Source organism: Anabrus simplex, chromosome 11, assembly GCF_040414725.1.
Source record: "Anabrus simplex isolate iqAnaSimp1 chromosome 11, ASM4041472v1, whole genome shotgun sequence".
NCBI classification, from domain to species: Eukaryota; Metazoa; Arthropoda; class Insecta; order Orthoptera; family Tettigoniidae; genus Anabrus; species Anabrus simplex.
The window spans coordinates 2,768,377-2,787,221 of NC_090275.1; the positions used below are offsets into that span (position 1 = coordinate 2,768,377).

Genomic DNA, 18,845 nt, shown 5'->3' on the forward strand with positions numbered 1-18,845 from the left:
CCCGCCCTTTGCTCTGACATTGCTAGGAATCCGCCAACTTTTTAGTATGCAATCTTGGTGTTGCAAGCCTTCGGTTAAAACAGTATAAGGGGTGATCGACTGCGCGTATTATTACAGGACCTGTTTTATATTATTAAGAAATTCCACGCTACTGCTCGTGACACAAAAAAACAGAATACAGAAATATAACACACAAAAATTCCCTTTCAAAAATTTTTTTTCATTAACTTATCTTACCTCGGAAGTTCTTTAGTGTGTGGTATGGCCTTAATTATATGACATGAGCCTAACATTTGCCTGATTTGGAAATAATGGGAAACCAATCACGAGGCAGCTAATGATGAGATTCGAACCTATCTCCCAAATAAGAACTTACAGCCCAACAATGTAGGTTAAAATCTGGCAGTCTTAATCGGATCTTGAGGGGCGGGAGAAAGTCCATTCGGCATTCCATGTCGTACGATATTCCTGCGCGAAAGATCTCTGGTGATACATTTTGTGTTCATTCATGGACAAGATCACCACTAATAACTTCTTTCTTACTAACACTGCTGAAATCAGAGCCTAAAACATCAAGTATGCTTCAAATTTTGCTAATACTGAGCATATAGTGCAAGCAAGCAACTTCCTTCTCAGCCATCTTGTCAACAACATATTACAGATTTCTCGATCGATATTTTAATCAATTCTCTTTGCCAAAGAAGCATACCAGAGCACTCTGGTGACACTGAGACACCAAGAGGAAAGGTAGGAGGGGGAGTATTCATTCTCGTGAAAGAAGAATTTGTAAGCTATGAAAAAGTTAAAGATGACAAGCACGAAATTCTAGGGGTAAGGTTCATTTCTAAAGATAATAGGCAACTAGATGTCTTTGGAGTGTACAGACCAGGAAACTGTAGCGCAGATGCTTATTCAGAATTATTTGATAAGATAATCAGCTATGTGGGAAACGATAAGGAAAGGAACGTGATCGTAGCGGGTGATCTCAATTTACCAAATGTCAATTGGGAAGGTAATGCGAACGACAGGAAGCATGGCCAACAAATGGCAAATAAGTTAATATGGGAAGGACAGCTGATTCAGAAAGTGATGGAACCAACTAGAGGGAAGAATATTCTGGATGTGGTGCTGGTAAAACCAGATGCGCTCTATAGAGAAACTGAAGTAACAGATGGTATTAGTGATCACGAAGCTGTTTTTGTGGTAATTAAAAATAAATGTGAAAGAAAGGAAGAGATTAAAATTAGGACTGTTAGGCAGTACCATATGGCTGATAAAACAGGCATGAGGGAGATTTTAATAAGCAACTATGATCGGTGGAAAACTGTAAATAAAAATGTAAACAGACTCTGGGATGGGTTTAAAGCAATTGTTGAGGAATGTGAAAATAGGTTTGTACCTTTAAAGGTGGTAAGGAATGGTAAAGATCCACTATATTATAACAGGGAACTAAAGAGACTAAGAAGGAGGTGCAGGTTGGAAAGAAAGAGAGTTAGAAATGGCTGTGGAAGTAAGGAGAAATTGAAGGAACTTACTAGGAAATTGAATCTAGCAAAGAAGTCAGCTAAGGATAACATGATGGCAAGCATAAATCACTAATTTTAGTGAAAAATGGAAGAGTATGTATAGGTACTTTAAAGCAGAAACAGGTTCCAAGAAGGACATTCCAGGAATAATTAATGAACAAGGGGAGTGTGTATGCGAGGATCTTCAAAAGGCAGAAGTATTCACTCAGCTGTATGTAAAGATTGTTGGTTACAAGGATAATGTCCAGATAGAGGAGATGACTAATACTAAAGAAGTATTAAAATTTACCTGTGACAGCAATGACATTTACAGTAAGATACAAAAGTTGAAAACTAGAAAAGCAGCTGGCATTGATAAGGTTTTGGGGGATACACTAAAGACAGTGGGTTGGGATATAGTACCATATCTGAAGTACTTGTTTGATTTTTCTTTGCATGAAGGAACTTGACCAAATGAATGGAGAGTTGCAATAGTAGCCCCTGTATATAAAGGAAAGGGTGATAGGCATAAAGCTGAAAATTACAGGCCAGTCAGTTTGACATGCATTGTATGTAAGGTTTGGGAAAACATTCTTTCTGATTATATAAGACATGTTTGCAAAATTAATAATTGGTTTGACAGAAGGCAGTTTGGGTTTAGGAAAGGTTATTCCACTGAAGCCCAACTTGTAGGATTCCAGCAAGATATAGCAGATATCCTGGATTCAGATGGTCAGTTGGACTGTATTGCGATTGATCTGTCTAAGGCATTTGATAGGGTAGATCATGGGAAACTACTGGCCAAAATGAGTGCAATTGGACTTGACAAAAGAGTGACTGAATGGGTGGCTCTGTTTCTAGAAAACAGAACTCAGAGAATTAGAGTAGGTGAAGCTTTATCTGTCCCTGTAAAAATTAAGAGGGGAATTCCTCAAGGCAGTATTATTGGACCTTTATGTTTTCTTATATATATCAATGATATGTGTAAAGAAGTGGAGTCAGAGATAAGGCTTTTTGCAGATGTTATTCTGTACAGAGTAATAAATAAGTTACAAGATTGTGAGCAACTGCAAAATGACCTCGATAATGTTGTGAGATGGATAGTAGGCAATGGTGTGATGATAAATGGGGATAAAAGTCAGGTTGTGAGTTTCACAAATAGGAAAAGTCCTCTGTTTTAATTACTGCGTTGATGGGGTGAAAGTTCCCTTAGGGGATCATTGTAAATACCTAGGTATAAATATAAGGAAAGATCTTCATTGGGGTAATCACATAAATATGATTGTAAATAAAGGGTACAGATCTCTGCACATGGTTATGAGAGTATTTAGGGGTTGTAGTAAGGATATAAAGGAGAGAGCATATTTGTCTCTGGTGAGACCTCAACTTGAGTATGGTTCCAGTGTATGGGACCCTTACCAGGATTACTTGATTCAGGAACTGGAAAAAATCCAAAGAAAAGAAGCTTGATTTGTTCTGGGCGATTTCCGACAAAAGAGTAGCGTTACAAAAATGTTGCAAAGTTTGGGCTGGGAAGACTTGGTAGAAAGGAGGCGAGCTGCTCGACTAACTGGTATGTGAACATTAAAACAAGAATAATAGTTAACACCACCTTTCCAATACTTATCTTTCCTTATATTTAGGAAATAAACATTACAACAGGCGTTGTAAGATGGAACATGCTTCGCTTAACAGTCTTAAGCATCATCAGCCGAAAATAAATCTTAGCCTAAAGTTAGGTCAGGGCCCTGAACCTAGTGTCCTTAACATATAAGGCACCCTAAGAATCAACATTTATATTTAGAAAATGAGAATAGGCTTAAAACTAGTGTGAAAAAACATAGAATGTTACAACATGGCTAAGAGAAAAAACACAATCGAGTTGAGACAGAGATAAGAATAGAAAGTACAACACAGAGCTGGCAATGTAATAATCAAACTCATGGCTGCCAGTCAGTTAATAAGAATGTTCATATATAACAAAACATGATGGTTATATTCTTTAAGTGAAGAAATAATTAAATCCCACTCCTGTATAGATACGTGAGAACGGGCGAGAGAAATCTTATGTTGTAGCAGACATGGAGTAGTAACACTTCAAACAGGATTGATCACGCCTGAAGCCGCTTCATTTTTGATGGGAGTTCAAGACCAAAATGGAAAAAAATAAGATGCCAAGTGCGTGAACTGAAATCTCTTGGATGAGCATTGAGCGGAGACATTAGCCGTTCAAGGGGGTCTGTTAAATTTATGCCCGTTGCTGCGTGTGTTGTATCTGTGTGCTTTCCTAGGCAGAGAGTAAGTAAGCTCTATTGTACTTTCTGTTCTTATCCTCTGTCTCATCTCGATTGTGTTTTTTCTCTTAGCCATGTTAACATTCTATGTTTTTTCACACTAGTTTTAAGCTTATTCTCATTTTCTAAATATAAATGTTGATTCTTAGGTGCCATATATGTTAAGGACACAAGGTTCAGGGCCCTGACCTAACTTTAGGCTAAGATTTATTTTCGGCTGATGATTCTTACGACTGTTAAGCGAAGCATGTCCCATCTTACAACGCCTGTTGTAATGTTTATTTCCTAAATATAAGGAAAGATAAGTATTGGAAAGGTGGTGTTAACTATTATTCTTGTTTTAATGTTCATATCTGATGTCCAATACGGTCTACAGTGAGTTTTATTACTTGTAACTAGTATGTTTCGAGCTGTCAGTGGAGAGATGGCGTGGGAGGAAATCAGTAGACGAATAAGTTTGGATGGTGTCTTTAAAAGTAGGAAAGATCGCAATATGAAGATAAAATTGGAATTCAAGAGGACAAATTGGCGCAAATATTCGTTTATAGGAAGGGGAGTTAGGGATTGGAATAACTTACCAAAGGAGATGTTCAATAAATTTCCAATTTCTTTGCAATCATTTAAGAAAAGGCTAGGAAAACAACAGATAGAGAATCTGCCACCTGGGCGACTGCCCTAAATGCAGATCAGTACTGAAAGATTGAGAACAGATTTCAAGTAGAAATGTTTCCTGTAAAAGCCAACACATGTCACAAAAGTCTCCAATATATGACCTTGCACGCCGGCGTATCAGCCCGCTTACGGGTGCATAGGAGTTAAATGTCATGAAGATTATGATTCGGATTAAAATATTTATATGTATGAAGCAGCTTTCAGTAATGTTTAGGAGGGGTCCTTTGTTGATGATTTTGAAAATGTCTATATCTTGACTTATGTCTGAATTTGTGGTTATAGTCATGCATATGCTGCCCTACAATAAAAAATAAATTTTCAGCTGTAGGACAGCATATGCATGACTATAATCACAACTTCAAAGACATAAAACAAGATGTGGAAATTACTGAAAGCTGCTTCATACATATAGATTTTTTTTTTTCTAGTGGCTTTACGTCGCACCGACACAGATAGGTCTGATGACGACGATGGGATAGGAAAGGCCTAGGAGTGGGAAGGAAGTGGCCGTGGCCTTAAGGTACAGCCCCAGCACTTGCCTCGTGTCAAAATGGGAAACCATGGAAAACCATCTTCAGGGCTGCTGACACTGGGACTCGAACCCATTATCTCCCGGATGCAAGCTCACAGCTGTGCGCCTCTAACCGCACGGCCAACTCGCCCGGTGATCAATATTTTAACCCGAATCATAATCTTAATGACATTTCAGAAAAGCCAAATATCCTATTTGACCTTCTAATTCACATTTTTAGAAATGTCAAACTAATAAGTCATAATTCAGTTTTTCATACTATTCATAACACCTTTCCTCATCAGCCATCTATTTTTCCACATCATTTGGCCCCACCTTAATTCCCCCCTTCCCTTCCACCCCCTCACCATTCCACGACCTCTCCCCTTGCCCCGCCCCTTTCTTTTCCTTTGAATCTCACAACAGTTAGTATGAGTCACAACAATAGGCCACGCACCACATGCCGCAACGAGAGGTAAGTCCCGTACAACCTATGCTACTAACACGCTCTCTCCTTCAGTTCATTAATTTTATCTAATTTTACCTATCATTTATTCAGGTTAATTTCATGGACACTGCAATGAATTGTGAATTTATACCAGCCACAAATTAAGAATGCGGCAGTTTTAACCATATCTTCATGTGCCGTCCTGACAATGTCAAACAGCATTTCAGCAGGATTTTAACAGGCACTACGGGAACATTTCATTTTATTTACGTTGGTTGATGTGGAAACCCCATCTAGCAGTTCTGCGTCAGCTGGTTGTTATTTACAGTGGCGTCCAGTGGCTTGCATACTGCTAATACCACTAAAGTAGATCTGGTGATTATCTGACTACAGAATCAACATTTATCAGTTCCCATTTTGAAATTGTAATGATTAGCAGTGGTGGAACTAACGATTCTATGAATATTAATGCAAGAGCGAGTCTGGATGATGAGCACACTCCAGACGCTAAGAATTTAGAGCCTAATTTATTTTTCAAATTTTACACATAGTTCATCCCAGGTTTTTAATGTCAATTGTGTGTTTGGACATTTGTTTTTATGTCAGTTGTGTGTTTGTACATTTCTTCAGTTATTAGATGTATTACATTAAGGCTGAAGATGGCCAGCCAAGGCCAAAACTAGTCCCTAGTTTAGTAATGTTATTCAAAAATATTGCATATTATAGTATTGAAAAGGTGGACCATTATGACATTAATTTAACAATTATTATTCATCGGACCATTATCGCACGTCACCACTGTTCTATGGTTGATTGCCAATGTTCGCGAGCCCATGCAGGTCATTGGGCTCTGTGTTGAGGTGTCAGCAAAGTGACAAGATGGTCGTCTGGTGGTGAAACATGTGGTGCACTTGCCTCCTAACAGTTCTCGTAGAAAAGGGTTTCTGACTACCAACATTCAACTGGGCGGTAATCTGACTCACCGTAGCTCGTCGAGCACCCAGTATGGTTCTGTAAAGGCGATGTGATTTCCGTTCATTAAACACCTGTGGTCTTTCCATGCGGCGGTTTACGCAGGTGGTAACATTCTCTCTGTGATATTGAAGATCCACCCTTGATAGAAACACGAATTCATGTGTAATCTCCGCAATGCTATGACCCATGCGCCGTCTGCCGATGATCATCCCACGTTCAAAGTATGTTAACTTTGAAGTGTTGCCATCTTCACGACGCTGTGACAGACTGCTCAGCTACACAGCAGCTAGCTGCAAAGCTCAGGGGTCATTCATGGCACATTTTCTCATGGAACACCCCTTCCCGTGACTTTTGGCCACTCAGTGTATAAAGTACTTGTAATGCTGTAACATTTTTAGTCACCCACGTCATTTGAGATGGAGTACAGAGGAAACGACTACTGGTCTGGGCAACCTTAAGACAAAGTTCTTGCCATCGCAGAACCAAGGAGCGGCTGAGGATGCCCAAGAGCAACATGAAACCATCGTAGGAGGAAGGGCATTCCTGTTCCCCAGACACCAAATCAGAGGGAGCATTTCCTATGGATCAGAGGAGCCAAAACACAACAGGCACATATGCACCCAAGGAAAAGAAAAATGTAAAATAAGCTGTTTATGTGATTCTCACTACCGACAGAGTAACAAGTAGTGTAGAAGGGTTAGAGCGAGGTCACGTTTAAATATGTAGACATTCTGCAATGAACTGTAATGGTCAAGCAGATAATTTGAAGTTCAGACTCCACCCAGCCATTATAACACTACTATTGGCTTTATGGCTGTATTACCCATAAATGCAGGGTATTTGAGAGATGAACTAGAAGTGCTTACCAGCAAAGTGACCCTCATCACAGAGACGAGTGGCAAACTGAACCACATTGTTGATCTTGTCGTCGTTAGCCTCCATCGTGGTGAGGAAGGCCTCGTGACGCTTGATGAGGTTCTCGGCCTGCTCCAGGTTCACTGGCGTCTCATCCTTGCTGAGCACATGCTCTTGCTGCGAGAGCAGGACTTCAGCCTGCTTGGCATCGCGGTTGAACATTTGTAGGTTCAGTGACTGCGACAGGAGCTGCTGCCTGTTCTCCCACATCTGGTGCAACTCTTCCCAGCCATCCTTCAGGGCCTTCAGACGCTCTCGCAAGAACATGTACTGTGGATCATCTTGGGTAGATGGTTCCTGAAAAATATAAAGAGTGTGTGAGAAATTGAAGTAGCCAGTAAGATTTTATACTACTTAGAAATGAAGTTGCCACTGCAGAAGACAAGGAGACACAAAATAAAAAATGAAGACATTTATGTCAACAGCTTCTGCAAGCGATATGGAAAGTGAACAGTCCCGACAGGACTCGCAGAACATACTTCAAACAGACTGTTTCCAGAAGACCAAGAAATGTCTGGAAAAAACCAGGAGAACTAAGGTTAAGTTATGAGTAGGTTCCCACCTTCCAATACTTATCAATTTCTGTATAATAGGTTTATTAATTACATAATATAAACCATCTTAATCTCTAGTACATGTTTCGTTCCAATTATGGAACATCTTCAGCTAAAATTTGACAAAATGGCAAGACAATTAAAACACACTGATGTGTTGTTTATGTGATTCTCACTACCGACAGAGTAACAAGTAGTGTAGAAGGGTTAGAGCGAGGTCACGTTTAAATATGTAGACATTCTGCAATGAACTATAATGGTCAAGCAGATAATCTTTTAGCTTTTTTATCATAATAACATCAATGCGTTTTAATTGTCTTGCCATTTTGTCAAATTTTAGCTGAAGATGTTCCATAATCGGAACGAAACATGTACTAGAGATTAAGATGGTTTATATTATGTAATTAATAAACCTATTATACAGAAATTGATAAGTATTGGAAGGTGGGAACCTACTCATAACTTAACCTTAGTTGTGTTGAGCCAATACGGGATAAACATGAGATTTATAAGCTGTAAAACCAGAAGAGACAATATTTTGCTAAAACCATTTTTGAAATACAAGAACTTCATTTTTGGTAAGCACATCTATGAACTTCTGGACATATTTCAAGAGAAAATGGGTAATATTTTTTATTTAATTACAATAAACTATTCTTTCCTTTCAGTTACTTGACCAGTAAACTTTAACTTGGTAAATATTTCACAAACTCTTAAACAATAGCAGCAGCAAGAGCCCTCGTTCTCCAGTATTGGACTTTACTTCACTTCAACATGAATAAACTAATAAAACAAAGGAGGCCTAAATTAATCTGGTAGCAAATTAAATCACCTTCAAAAGAGATGCCTATCCAAAACTTGGATATGACAGCTTCATACTGTGGTATAATGAAAACCTGCATTTCTAAAAATAAGAAAAAAAATCCAGTCATAAATACATACAAGGCATGTATTTTAAGGAAGTACTATTTTGATATAGAAAAAAAGTAACACCAATATTGTTGGTCCATTTTTTACATGTAAGCCTGTACCTTAAACTACTTTTCAACGTAAGTTCCAACCATATTACGGCACTTATATTGTGAAACCAGCTTCTGAATTCTATCCTCATAAAAATCTGCAGCCTGATGTGCCAGCCACTGTAGCACAGTCGTTTTTAGGTTATCTTCGAGGCGCTGACCTGCTAAATGCGTTTTCAAGTGCAGGAGCAAGTGGTAGTCCCCAGGCACTAAGTCAGGACTATCCAAATTGTTCTCAACCATTGATATTATTGTTTTTACGTCCCACTCCTATTTTTACGGTTTTTGGAGACGCCAAGGTGCCGGGATTGTGTCCCGCAGCAGTTTTAACATGCCAGTAAATTTACCAACACGTGACTGGCGTATTTGAGCAGCGGACTTAGCCAGGATCGAACCTGCGAAGTTGGGGTCATAAGGTCGACCGTCTGAGCCACTCAGCCCGGTAACTCCCCAACCAAATGAAGGGAGGAGGTCTGGTTTGATTAGCCATGTGAGGTCTCGCATTGTCATAAAGCAAAAGAGTTGCCATATTGAGAATGCCATGAAGTTTGTTTCGGATTGCACAATCTAGTTTACGTAAGGTGTCGCCCCAGTATCCACAAGCAACAACACACCCTGCCTGTGTGTTTGCTTGCACTTCACTTTCTTGTGCCATGGATTGTGGCGTAACATAAGCTGCCCAACCTACATTATTGTACCGCTGAAGGAAAGTCAAAGCACTGTCTACGTACTCAGCGTCCTGACAACTTCTTAAAGAATGCTCCTTGAAACTTCAGACAGGCAACTTAATGACTAATTCATAGTCTGTTTTCTGCACCAAGTCTTCAATAATGATAGATGGCCTTCTTTAAATGCTCCAACCCATTTTCTTACAATTCCTTTGTTCATAGTGTGTTCTCCATACACTTCACTCATCTGCCGATGAATTTCAACAGCTTTCACATCTTTTGCATTTAGAAAACTAATCTCAGAGCGTGTGGGACTCTTAATCATCAGAGGCATTTTCAATACATAGAAACTTAAATACAGGCGAATGTTTCTGTGGCTAGCCTACTGATGTGTGTACTTAGCTCTGAAAGACGACCGAAGCGCAGAAGTGGCCATATTTAAGAAGGGTACTTACTTAAAAAACATATTCAGCATATAATACTATAACAAATAATAATAAATAATAATAATAATAATAATAATAATAATAATAATAATAATCATATGGCCTCAGCTACCGTGTGCAGACATTTCAATTTGACACCATCTGGCTGTCTGCTCGTCAATTTCGACGTTCCGTTTTACTCTAGGCCCCCACTAGATGGCAGACCGCGTAAACCGAAACTCTCTTGGGCGTCTATGGCCGAGATTTAGTGAATTTTGTTGGGTAAACACCAAATGTGTCACCAGAGATCTTTTACATGCCGACATCGTACGACATGGAGTGTCGAATGGATTTTTTTCCGCTCTTCAAAAATCCGACTACCTCTACCGGGTTTGAACCCACTATCTTGGGATCCGGAGGCCGACACTCTACCGCTGATCCACAGAGGCTACATATGACTATTATAAATAAAGTTTACCTAAGAAGGCACATATAATTTCAATCAATCAATGTCTAAAGGCAATGCCTTGTCGATTCAACCATTGTCTTCTGTCTTCAGCTTGTGGTTTCATCTCACAGTAGGAACTACATCCAACGTTTTGCATCAATACTTGAAGGAATTGCTTCCTAGGTTGACCTCTTCCCTTCTTTCCTAAGATCTTTCATTCTAGTATATTGGTTAGAAAGGTATGACGACGTACTGTGTCCAATGAATTTAGCTGTTTCTTCTCCTATATTTTTCTAAGGATACTTTCGTTGGTTCTTTTTCAGTCCAACTTACTTTTAGCATTCGCCTCCAGACCCACATCTCAAACGCTTCAAGCCATTTCCTATCCTGTTCTTGGACTGTTCAAAATTCATATCCATATAAGAGTACGTTCCATACAAATGACATCACAAAAGTTTTCCTAATCTCAATATCTAGATGTATATTGGTCAGAAGATTTTTGTTGCTGAACGCATGTTTGGCAAATGCTACTCCTATCTCTTTGCTGCAACAGTTATCATTTGTGATTAGACTTCCGAGGTAAGGGAAAATGGTGACCTGTTCCACTACTTTGTTAACAAGCCTGATGTTGGTGTGATTTCACTCAGGATGTTTACTTACAACTAATATTTTTGTCTTCATCACCTTAATATGTAAGTATAAATCTACTAAATTCGATGACAGTATATTCAGCATCTTGGATAATTCCTTTTCTGAGTCTGCAACCACTGCTATATCATCTGCAAATCTAATACAATGGATATGTTGTCCATTTATTCTAATTCCTTTTGTATTAGTTTTTAACTTCTTTATAGCTTTTTCGATGAATACATTAAAGAGGTACGGTAATAGTGGGCAACCCTGTCTTACTCCCTTGCTGATTTTTACTTCCTGGCTGCTTCCTTTGATGTCTACTATTGTGGTATGATCTTTATAAAGTCGCAGTATCAGCCTCCTATCTTTCCAGTGTAATCCCGAAGATTTAATAATTTTGAAGAGTTGGTCCCAATTTACATTATCAAAAGCCTTTTCAATATCAACTAAGGCTATATATGTGTTTCTATTCATCTCCATTCTTCTTTCTAATATTGTTCTTGGAGCTTCTCTTGTTCCCATCCCTTTCCTGAAACCAAACTGGTCTGGATCAAGTTTGTTCTTTATCCTGGCTTTTGTTAATAACAATATTTTGGATGCATGAGAGAGCAGTGTTATGGTTCTGTGTTCAGAGCATTCTACACCACTTCCTTTCTTTGGTATCATAACTGTTCTGCTTTTGGTGAAGTCTTCAGGAATTTTGCCACTCTCATAGCATCTGCAGATTAAATCATAAAGTAGGCCTTTCATTTTCTCACCTATATTCTTTAGTAGTTCTCCTTGTATGTTACCTCTACTGAGCTCATCTTCTTGTGATAACAGGGCCCTTATCTTCTATATCGTTTTCCAGTTCAATATACCGTGTTTTATTAGATACATTCCCATCATACAGTTCTTCAAGGTATTCTTTCCACCGCAGGCTGACTTCATCCACATCTAAGATTTTCCCATTTTTATCCTTTATTATAGAACTTTTCACTTTCGGTTTCTGGTTTAAGGCCCTGATGTGTCGATGAGCTCTCTCAAATTTTCGCTCAGCAATATAGTATCCAATGTTTTTAGTTATCTCAGCCATCCATTACTCCTTTGCTTTTCTACAAAGGGTTGTAATTTGATTTTTAACAAGTCTATATTGTTCCTGACTTATTATATTCTCCCTCCTGTACTGTTTTCTCTATCAGATCCAAAATTTCTCGTGTAATCCACTGTTTTCTTGGTTCCAAAATTCTTGTTCCCAGTGTTTCGTGAACTATATTATGAAACCTTTAATATTTTCCCATTTCAATTCTTCAAGTCTTTCAGCCAATTCATTCGTTTTGTGGGCGAAAACCTCTTTAGTGGTGTTGTCCTTTAGTTTGGTCACATTTAGAGGTTCTATTTTTCGATGGCGGTTCTTTTTCAGTTGGATATTCCATTTGGCCATGACTAGGCAATGATCACTATCAGTGTAGCTATGGCTTGTTTTAACTTGAATGCAATATTTTCTCTTGACAAGGCATATAATTTATGAAAGTAAAAAGTTCAGAATATTTCAGGTTTAGAAGCAAACCAGAGTAGGAATGTATAAATCCTAAATCACACTAAGCCTGGTCTATACAGAGACTGAAAGAGCCAAGAATAACTCCAGCATAAACGTGATTAATGTGAAGTGTTTGATCACCCTTGTTAGACCATCACAGACAAGATCACGAAACCTGTAAGGAAGCACACCACTTTAAAGAAGTGAAAGGGGCATTAGGAAAACTGTAGAAGAGCCACCTTGAAGCAGCAGAAATGTGGAAATGGCTACAATGAAAGAGAGAAATCAAGAAGTAGAGAAGGACAGAATATTGTAAAAAGAAATGGATAGTACAGAAATTAAATTTATTATACATATCATTAAAAACAAGAGCTTCATCGTTAATATTTATCCACAGCAAAATCTTAGGGAAGAAAATGAAAGGTCAACTTGAAAAGTATCTGCAGGATATCAGAGTAGGTTGAGATGTGAAAGTTACACAAAGATTAAATGAGCAACAAAAGACTGAGGATTCAAACAATATGGTGCAGCTTTTACAACAGAAATGAAAACAATCCTTATTGAACAGACCTAAAACAAGGTTATGAAATATTGTATGTATGTGAATAATCCCCACACCCTAATTTTAGGAAGGGAAACTTAATTTTGTTGTATTTTGCATAGTTCTGTTAAACATGTACATTGATAAACATACTACAATACAATAAATGAAATTATGAAAACTTCTAGCATTGTAATCATTAGTACAAGTGGTAAATGCAAATTTCTCTGGCGCAAACCTATAACAAGTTTGTGGAAAATTACAATCTTTTCTTCAAGACTGGCAGGGAGACATTACATAAGGCTAGTTTTCCAACAATACATGAAGTTACTTTGTGCGAAAACATGCAAAACATCCATGGCTAGCCTTACAACCCATGACTTGTAACTCGCTTTGCCATCTCACTTTAGCACTAAGCTTCTGGGCTCTAACTCCATCTTCCACCTTGAAAAATCCTTAGCAAGCTTATAAATTCTTTTTCATAGGTTTTTAATGTCCTGCTTTCAAACTCCACATTTCACTCCTGACCGCACATTCAAACTGTCCATTTTCAGTTATACAGTATAACCCCAACTTTGCGTGACCTCGATTTAGCGCAAACCTGCATTTAACGGAAGAAATTTCCCAAATCCCAAAAATTGTTCCATACGAGTAACATAATTTTATATTAGATTTAATGCAATTCACATTCCGGCAAAACCCGCATTTAGCGTAAGGAAATGTCAAAATTCTCAAATATTTATTTGTATTGGTTATGGGACATTAAGAACCTATGAAAAAGACTTAATAAGCTTGCTAAGGATTTTTCAAGGTAGAAGGGGGAGTTAGAGTGCAGAAGCTTAGTGCTAAAGCGAGATGGCAGGCTTGCACATACATCCAACCGCGGGCGCTGTAGCACAGAAGAGAACACCATTAAAATGACAATATCATTATGCCCTTTGGAAATTCCTGTATTAATTTGCGCAATATTCTTCAGTTACAGTGAGTACCCTTTCACTGATTCATCCCTTATTATGAAGAAATTTGTGCATACATGCAGCTTGAGCGTTTATATTGTGACAGTATTAACAGTGTTGAGCCTCCCTAATAACCTTTTTGGACTGGTGTTATCACTATTGAAATTAGTATCAATCGGCTTTACGCCAATGTACCTTAACGAGTTCGCTACTGTACTGCGTTAGTGGATGTCTCCGCTTAACTGTGCATGCGCGGGCAGCTGCCTGGCGTGATTAGTCTTGTCAACACGGGAGTCAGTTAGCAACGAGGAGCCATAACGGCTGGCAGTGGGAATGTGTGCTACGCAATGGCGTGGTGGTTTGTTCTGAAACCCCCGTGATTTCCTCTTTAACGGGGATGAATCCCTGTTGGACTTGCAGTTGACCTTCTACCATTACCTTTATAATATCATTTTGGTGAAAGTCTCTTCTGGATTCTTCATGGCGAGATTTAGTTCAGCGGCCTCATGGTAATCTACAACAATGACCAGGTTTGGATTTTCTAACGTCTTGTGTCCGAAAAGGTACGTTATGGTGCTATTATTTCTTTCGTTCCCCGTGAAGAAAAAAATTACATGTACTTTTTGACTGTGCAAGAAGAATAATCATAATAATAATAATAACAATAACAATAATAATAATAAAACCAACTTTTTCACTGAATTCGGACTTAGCGTTGTGTGTGTTAGTGCATTCGAAGCATGGAAAATACACGGTGGACTGGATTAGAAAATTTAATTTAAGAATTAATTACGTTCATTTCTGGGCAATATTGTAATATTTTTGGTGTGAACCAAGGTGGCACTTCCAAGGTTTTGAGCTTATTAACTTTCTTCTTGGGGTTTCCGGTTCGTAAGTCTCTGAAACTTTCCGCCTTGTTTTGTATGCTTTCTTTCTGCCGGGGTTTTCGGGTTATTTTCCCTTGCTACTGTTTATTTTCCTCCTAGCTCTGGAAGCAGGCCTTGTTTGTTTTCCTGTTACCATGGCAACATGATGTTGATGGTACTGTTGTTGAGATTTGGATTATGTAGTCTGATACGCGGCTCCTGTGTGGTTCTCTGATAATATTTTAGGTTGGGTGTATCTTGTTGACTACTTTTCATGTTCGTTAATTCATTTTTGCCAACCTTTCAAAGTATGAATTGTCTTTTTGTTTGATCGGGGCGGTTCTACATATTTTTTTTTTTTTTTTTTTTTTTTCTCCCCTGATCTTGGAAACAGCCACTTGGTGGAAATTGAATAAATTGGTCGAGGTGACTAAGAGAAGCGTTCTGCTTAATACTTAACTGAACTATAATCTTCTTAAACTGAAAATAATAGTTTACTTGGTTCATTTTTCACGTGGTCGATCACATTTTATTTTATCTATTAGTAACTTCTGGTAGTAAGGTATGGAGGTCAATGTTTTTCTTTTCCTAATTCATTGTTTTCCAATTATTTATTATCTGTTACAAGAATATCATATATTTCCCTTATCGTTAATGAATTAATGAATGCAACATTTTTCTTATTTAATGATTTCTAACCTCTTGTTAATTATCAGCTAATCAATATCAAAATATTTTTCCTGATTAATTTAGTTACAGTTTATTTGTTATTTACATTTAACCTTTGCAAACATTACATTGAATTTATTTTCTGATAACAGCTTTTCCTTCTTGAATTAAACTAGCTTTTCTCAAATTAATTTCATTTAAGTTGTCACGTCTAACCTACTACTAATTAAAGTTATTTTATGTCACTAAAGTGTTATTTTTCATTCACCATTTTGAATGGAGCACTGTCACTGTCTTTTTTTTTTTGGTAACTGAAACCACGGCCTTTAGCTGCTTCCCTTCTCCACTTCCGGTAAGTGTAATTTCTTCCTTTTTGGTTATTTTTTTAAAGTATCTTGTTGTTTTGTTTGTGTTTTTTCTTGCTCTTGTATTCGCTTAACCTCCCCTCTGGGGGCGAATGCACTACCAACCTTCTCACCTGGGAGCACCCCTCCTAGGCGTGTAAGGCTTTTCTGCCCATCGTCCCAAGGGCTGGTTTGGTAGGTTAGTGGACGGTGTTGGTCAGAATATTGAATGTGATCGATCATCTTCTGTATTGATTCCTTGCTACATGCACGAGCAAGCTCTCATCAACTTTGAAACGTGCTGTCGTGCCCACAACTCCGACTGGTCGTAAACAAATATTGGGAGAACTTTTTTCTAATAAATGCACTGACAGCAGTTAAGTTCTTAAAAATAAAGGCTGAAGTGAACTATTGTTTAATTTTAATAATAGGAACTGAAATAAAATAAGAATGTGATACTTCTTCTCAAGATACAGTGGTGTGGATAACTAAATTCAGAGGTAGGTTATACTCTTGCGTCTGGTTAAATTTCAGAAACGCTGTTCCGATGTAAATTTATAGTGAAAAGGTTGTCATTACACTACAGGGAACTTAAAATATCTTTTCGTAATACATGCGTGGTAAACCTAGGTTAGGTGATGTCGTTTAAAGTAAGAACATGGAAACCTTTACCACAGAAGCCTCTGGAGGGATGCTATTACAATTTTTACACGCAAGTTCACAGGCTATCAGAATTAGAAAATGCCATAGTAATAAGTAAGCCGCTGTATGGAAAACATCCGCAGAAAGTTTCGAGCAAACTGATTGCTATTTCATACCGAATTTAATGCGTTTTTACTTTTATGGAAAATCTTATATAAGCTTACAAGAACAACCTTAAACCAAAACAGTTTCGCATTCACCGACAAAATCTATTGTCAGAAGGAAGGGTTAACCATGGGCTCACCAATATCAGGAAAAATAGCAAAGATATTTGTAACATTGAAAAGAATTTAACCATCTGAGAGACATAGAGGGAAACCAAGGCCATCAGATTAAGAGGTGTGGAACTGAAAGAGGCTAGAGACCTGGTTACAAAATAGAGAATTATGGAAGCACTTAGTTAATTCACAAAGGCTTCGAGTCTGAATGCTAAAAGGCATAACAGTGCAGAATGAAGATGTCTGTGCTCAAAAAAGGCTGAAGATAGTTGTGGTGCAATACAGATCTCTTGCTTAGATAGCTGGGGCAGTTTAGCAGAAGAATAATCTTCAGCACAAACAGTACAGTGTGTAGGGTAGATATCTCCTTGTTTTATTGCGGCCATTTTTAAAAAATATGCGATGGTGCAGTTTACGTTAATATAGGCAAAAGTTACTGTAAAAGGTGTGCTTTCTACTGAAACCTCAATTTTAGGTAAACTCCCATTTAAGGTTAAAAAACTCAGCATCCTGTAAAAATGCTGAATAGGAGTTTTACTATATATTCACATATCTTTCAGTTGATTTCTGGAAACTTTGCTTTTTTTTTTTTTTTTCAAAATAGCTAACGGTTTGTTAAAGACAAAAAAGCTTGATTTTCTCCGATCATGTAGCCTATGGAGCTCTCATCCATGTTGTACTTTCTTCCCACAGTGATCATCAATTTGCCATGCCCCCTGGCAGTAACTTGATCTTTTGCTTTTTTTTTTTTACGATCTGACTTACGTCACACTGACACAGGTACTGTAGGTCTTAAGGTGACAATGGGATAGGAAAGGGCTAGGAGTGGGCCTCAGGTACAGCCCCAGCAACTGCCTGGTGTGAAAATGGGAAACCATGGAAAACTATCCTTACAGCAGCCGACAATGGGATTTGAACCCACTATTTCCCGAATGCAAGCTGATAGCAATGCATCTCAAACCACTGCTTGATTAGTTTATCTTTAACCATGAAAAACTTGTAAGGAGAACTTGCACCATCTACCCTAACATTCTTAATATTTACTACTTAATGTATCATAACATTTCTAGTCATGATATCAGCATACTATTACTTTATTGCCAAGACAAAAAGAATTTTTAATCTATGAACTTAACAAGAACATTTTATCGTGTTTTTATTAAAAACAAGATTGTTTCCATGAATTGTGAATTCATGTCTTAGTTTTATTCTTTATCAGTTGATGAAATTGAAACAAGTAATAGTTCATAACTTATCAGTGATAACTTCATTTTACGTTTAAAATATATACAGTACTGAACAGGTGGAAAAATTTACACATTTTCTGTTCAGAAAATTTTGTAAATTTCAGTCAGTCAATCAATATGAAACCATTATGAAGTTTACTACTTGATGCCATAAATAATGTGATATGAACAATTAGACTGAAATAATAACAATAAGTTATTTTATTAATTTGACTACCTAATCAATATAATAACTCTTGTCTTTGTTGAATTACATTGACATGTTCATTAAAATGGTACATCATCAGCCATGGGTTTAACCTTGAAATAAAATCAGGCACCTGATTTACATATTAATAAAACAAAACTAATTTATAAAAAGCCTTGAAGAGACTTGACAGAAAATTAACATAGTACAATGTTGATCTTGAAGACTATGCTATGGTTAAAGTATTTGTAATAGTGACATTGGAAGACTACTGTTATAAGTAAAATGAATAAAGCAACAGATTGTTATACGAGGGTTGGGGCAAAAGTCGAGGCAACAATTTTTTTTTCCCTTGAAATTACCAGTCCGGTTGGAAAATGTGACATATACAGACGAAAGGGCAAGGTGTTAACAACATGTGTGGACAATGAATAGCACTGAAATATAGTAACATACTAATTTATTACGGTAGTATACAGGACAATATGGTCTTCCCGGTGCAAAAGAATGGCAACACAGTACACATAAA

At 37.7% G+C, this 18,845-nt stretch overlaps 1 protein-coding gene across 11 annotated transcripts in view; it reads right to left on the bottom strand.

Moving 5' to 3' along the window:
• beta-Spec (spectrin beta chain) overlaps positions 1–18,845 on the bottom strand; it is a 636,597-nt gene that overhangs the window by 205,829 nt on the left and 411,923 nt on the right. For all 11 annotated transcript variants that reach the window (XM_067155517.2, XM_067155514.2, XM_067155515.2 and 8 more), the window contains one exon: positions 7,272–7,617. In XM_067155517.2, coding sequence (XP_067011618.1) covers positions 7,272–7,617 — 346 coding nt within the window. The remainder of the gene's footprint in view (positions 1–7,271; positions 7,618–18,845) is intronic.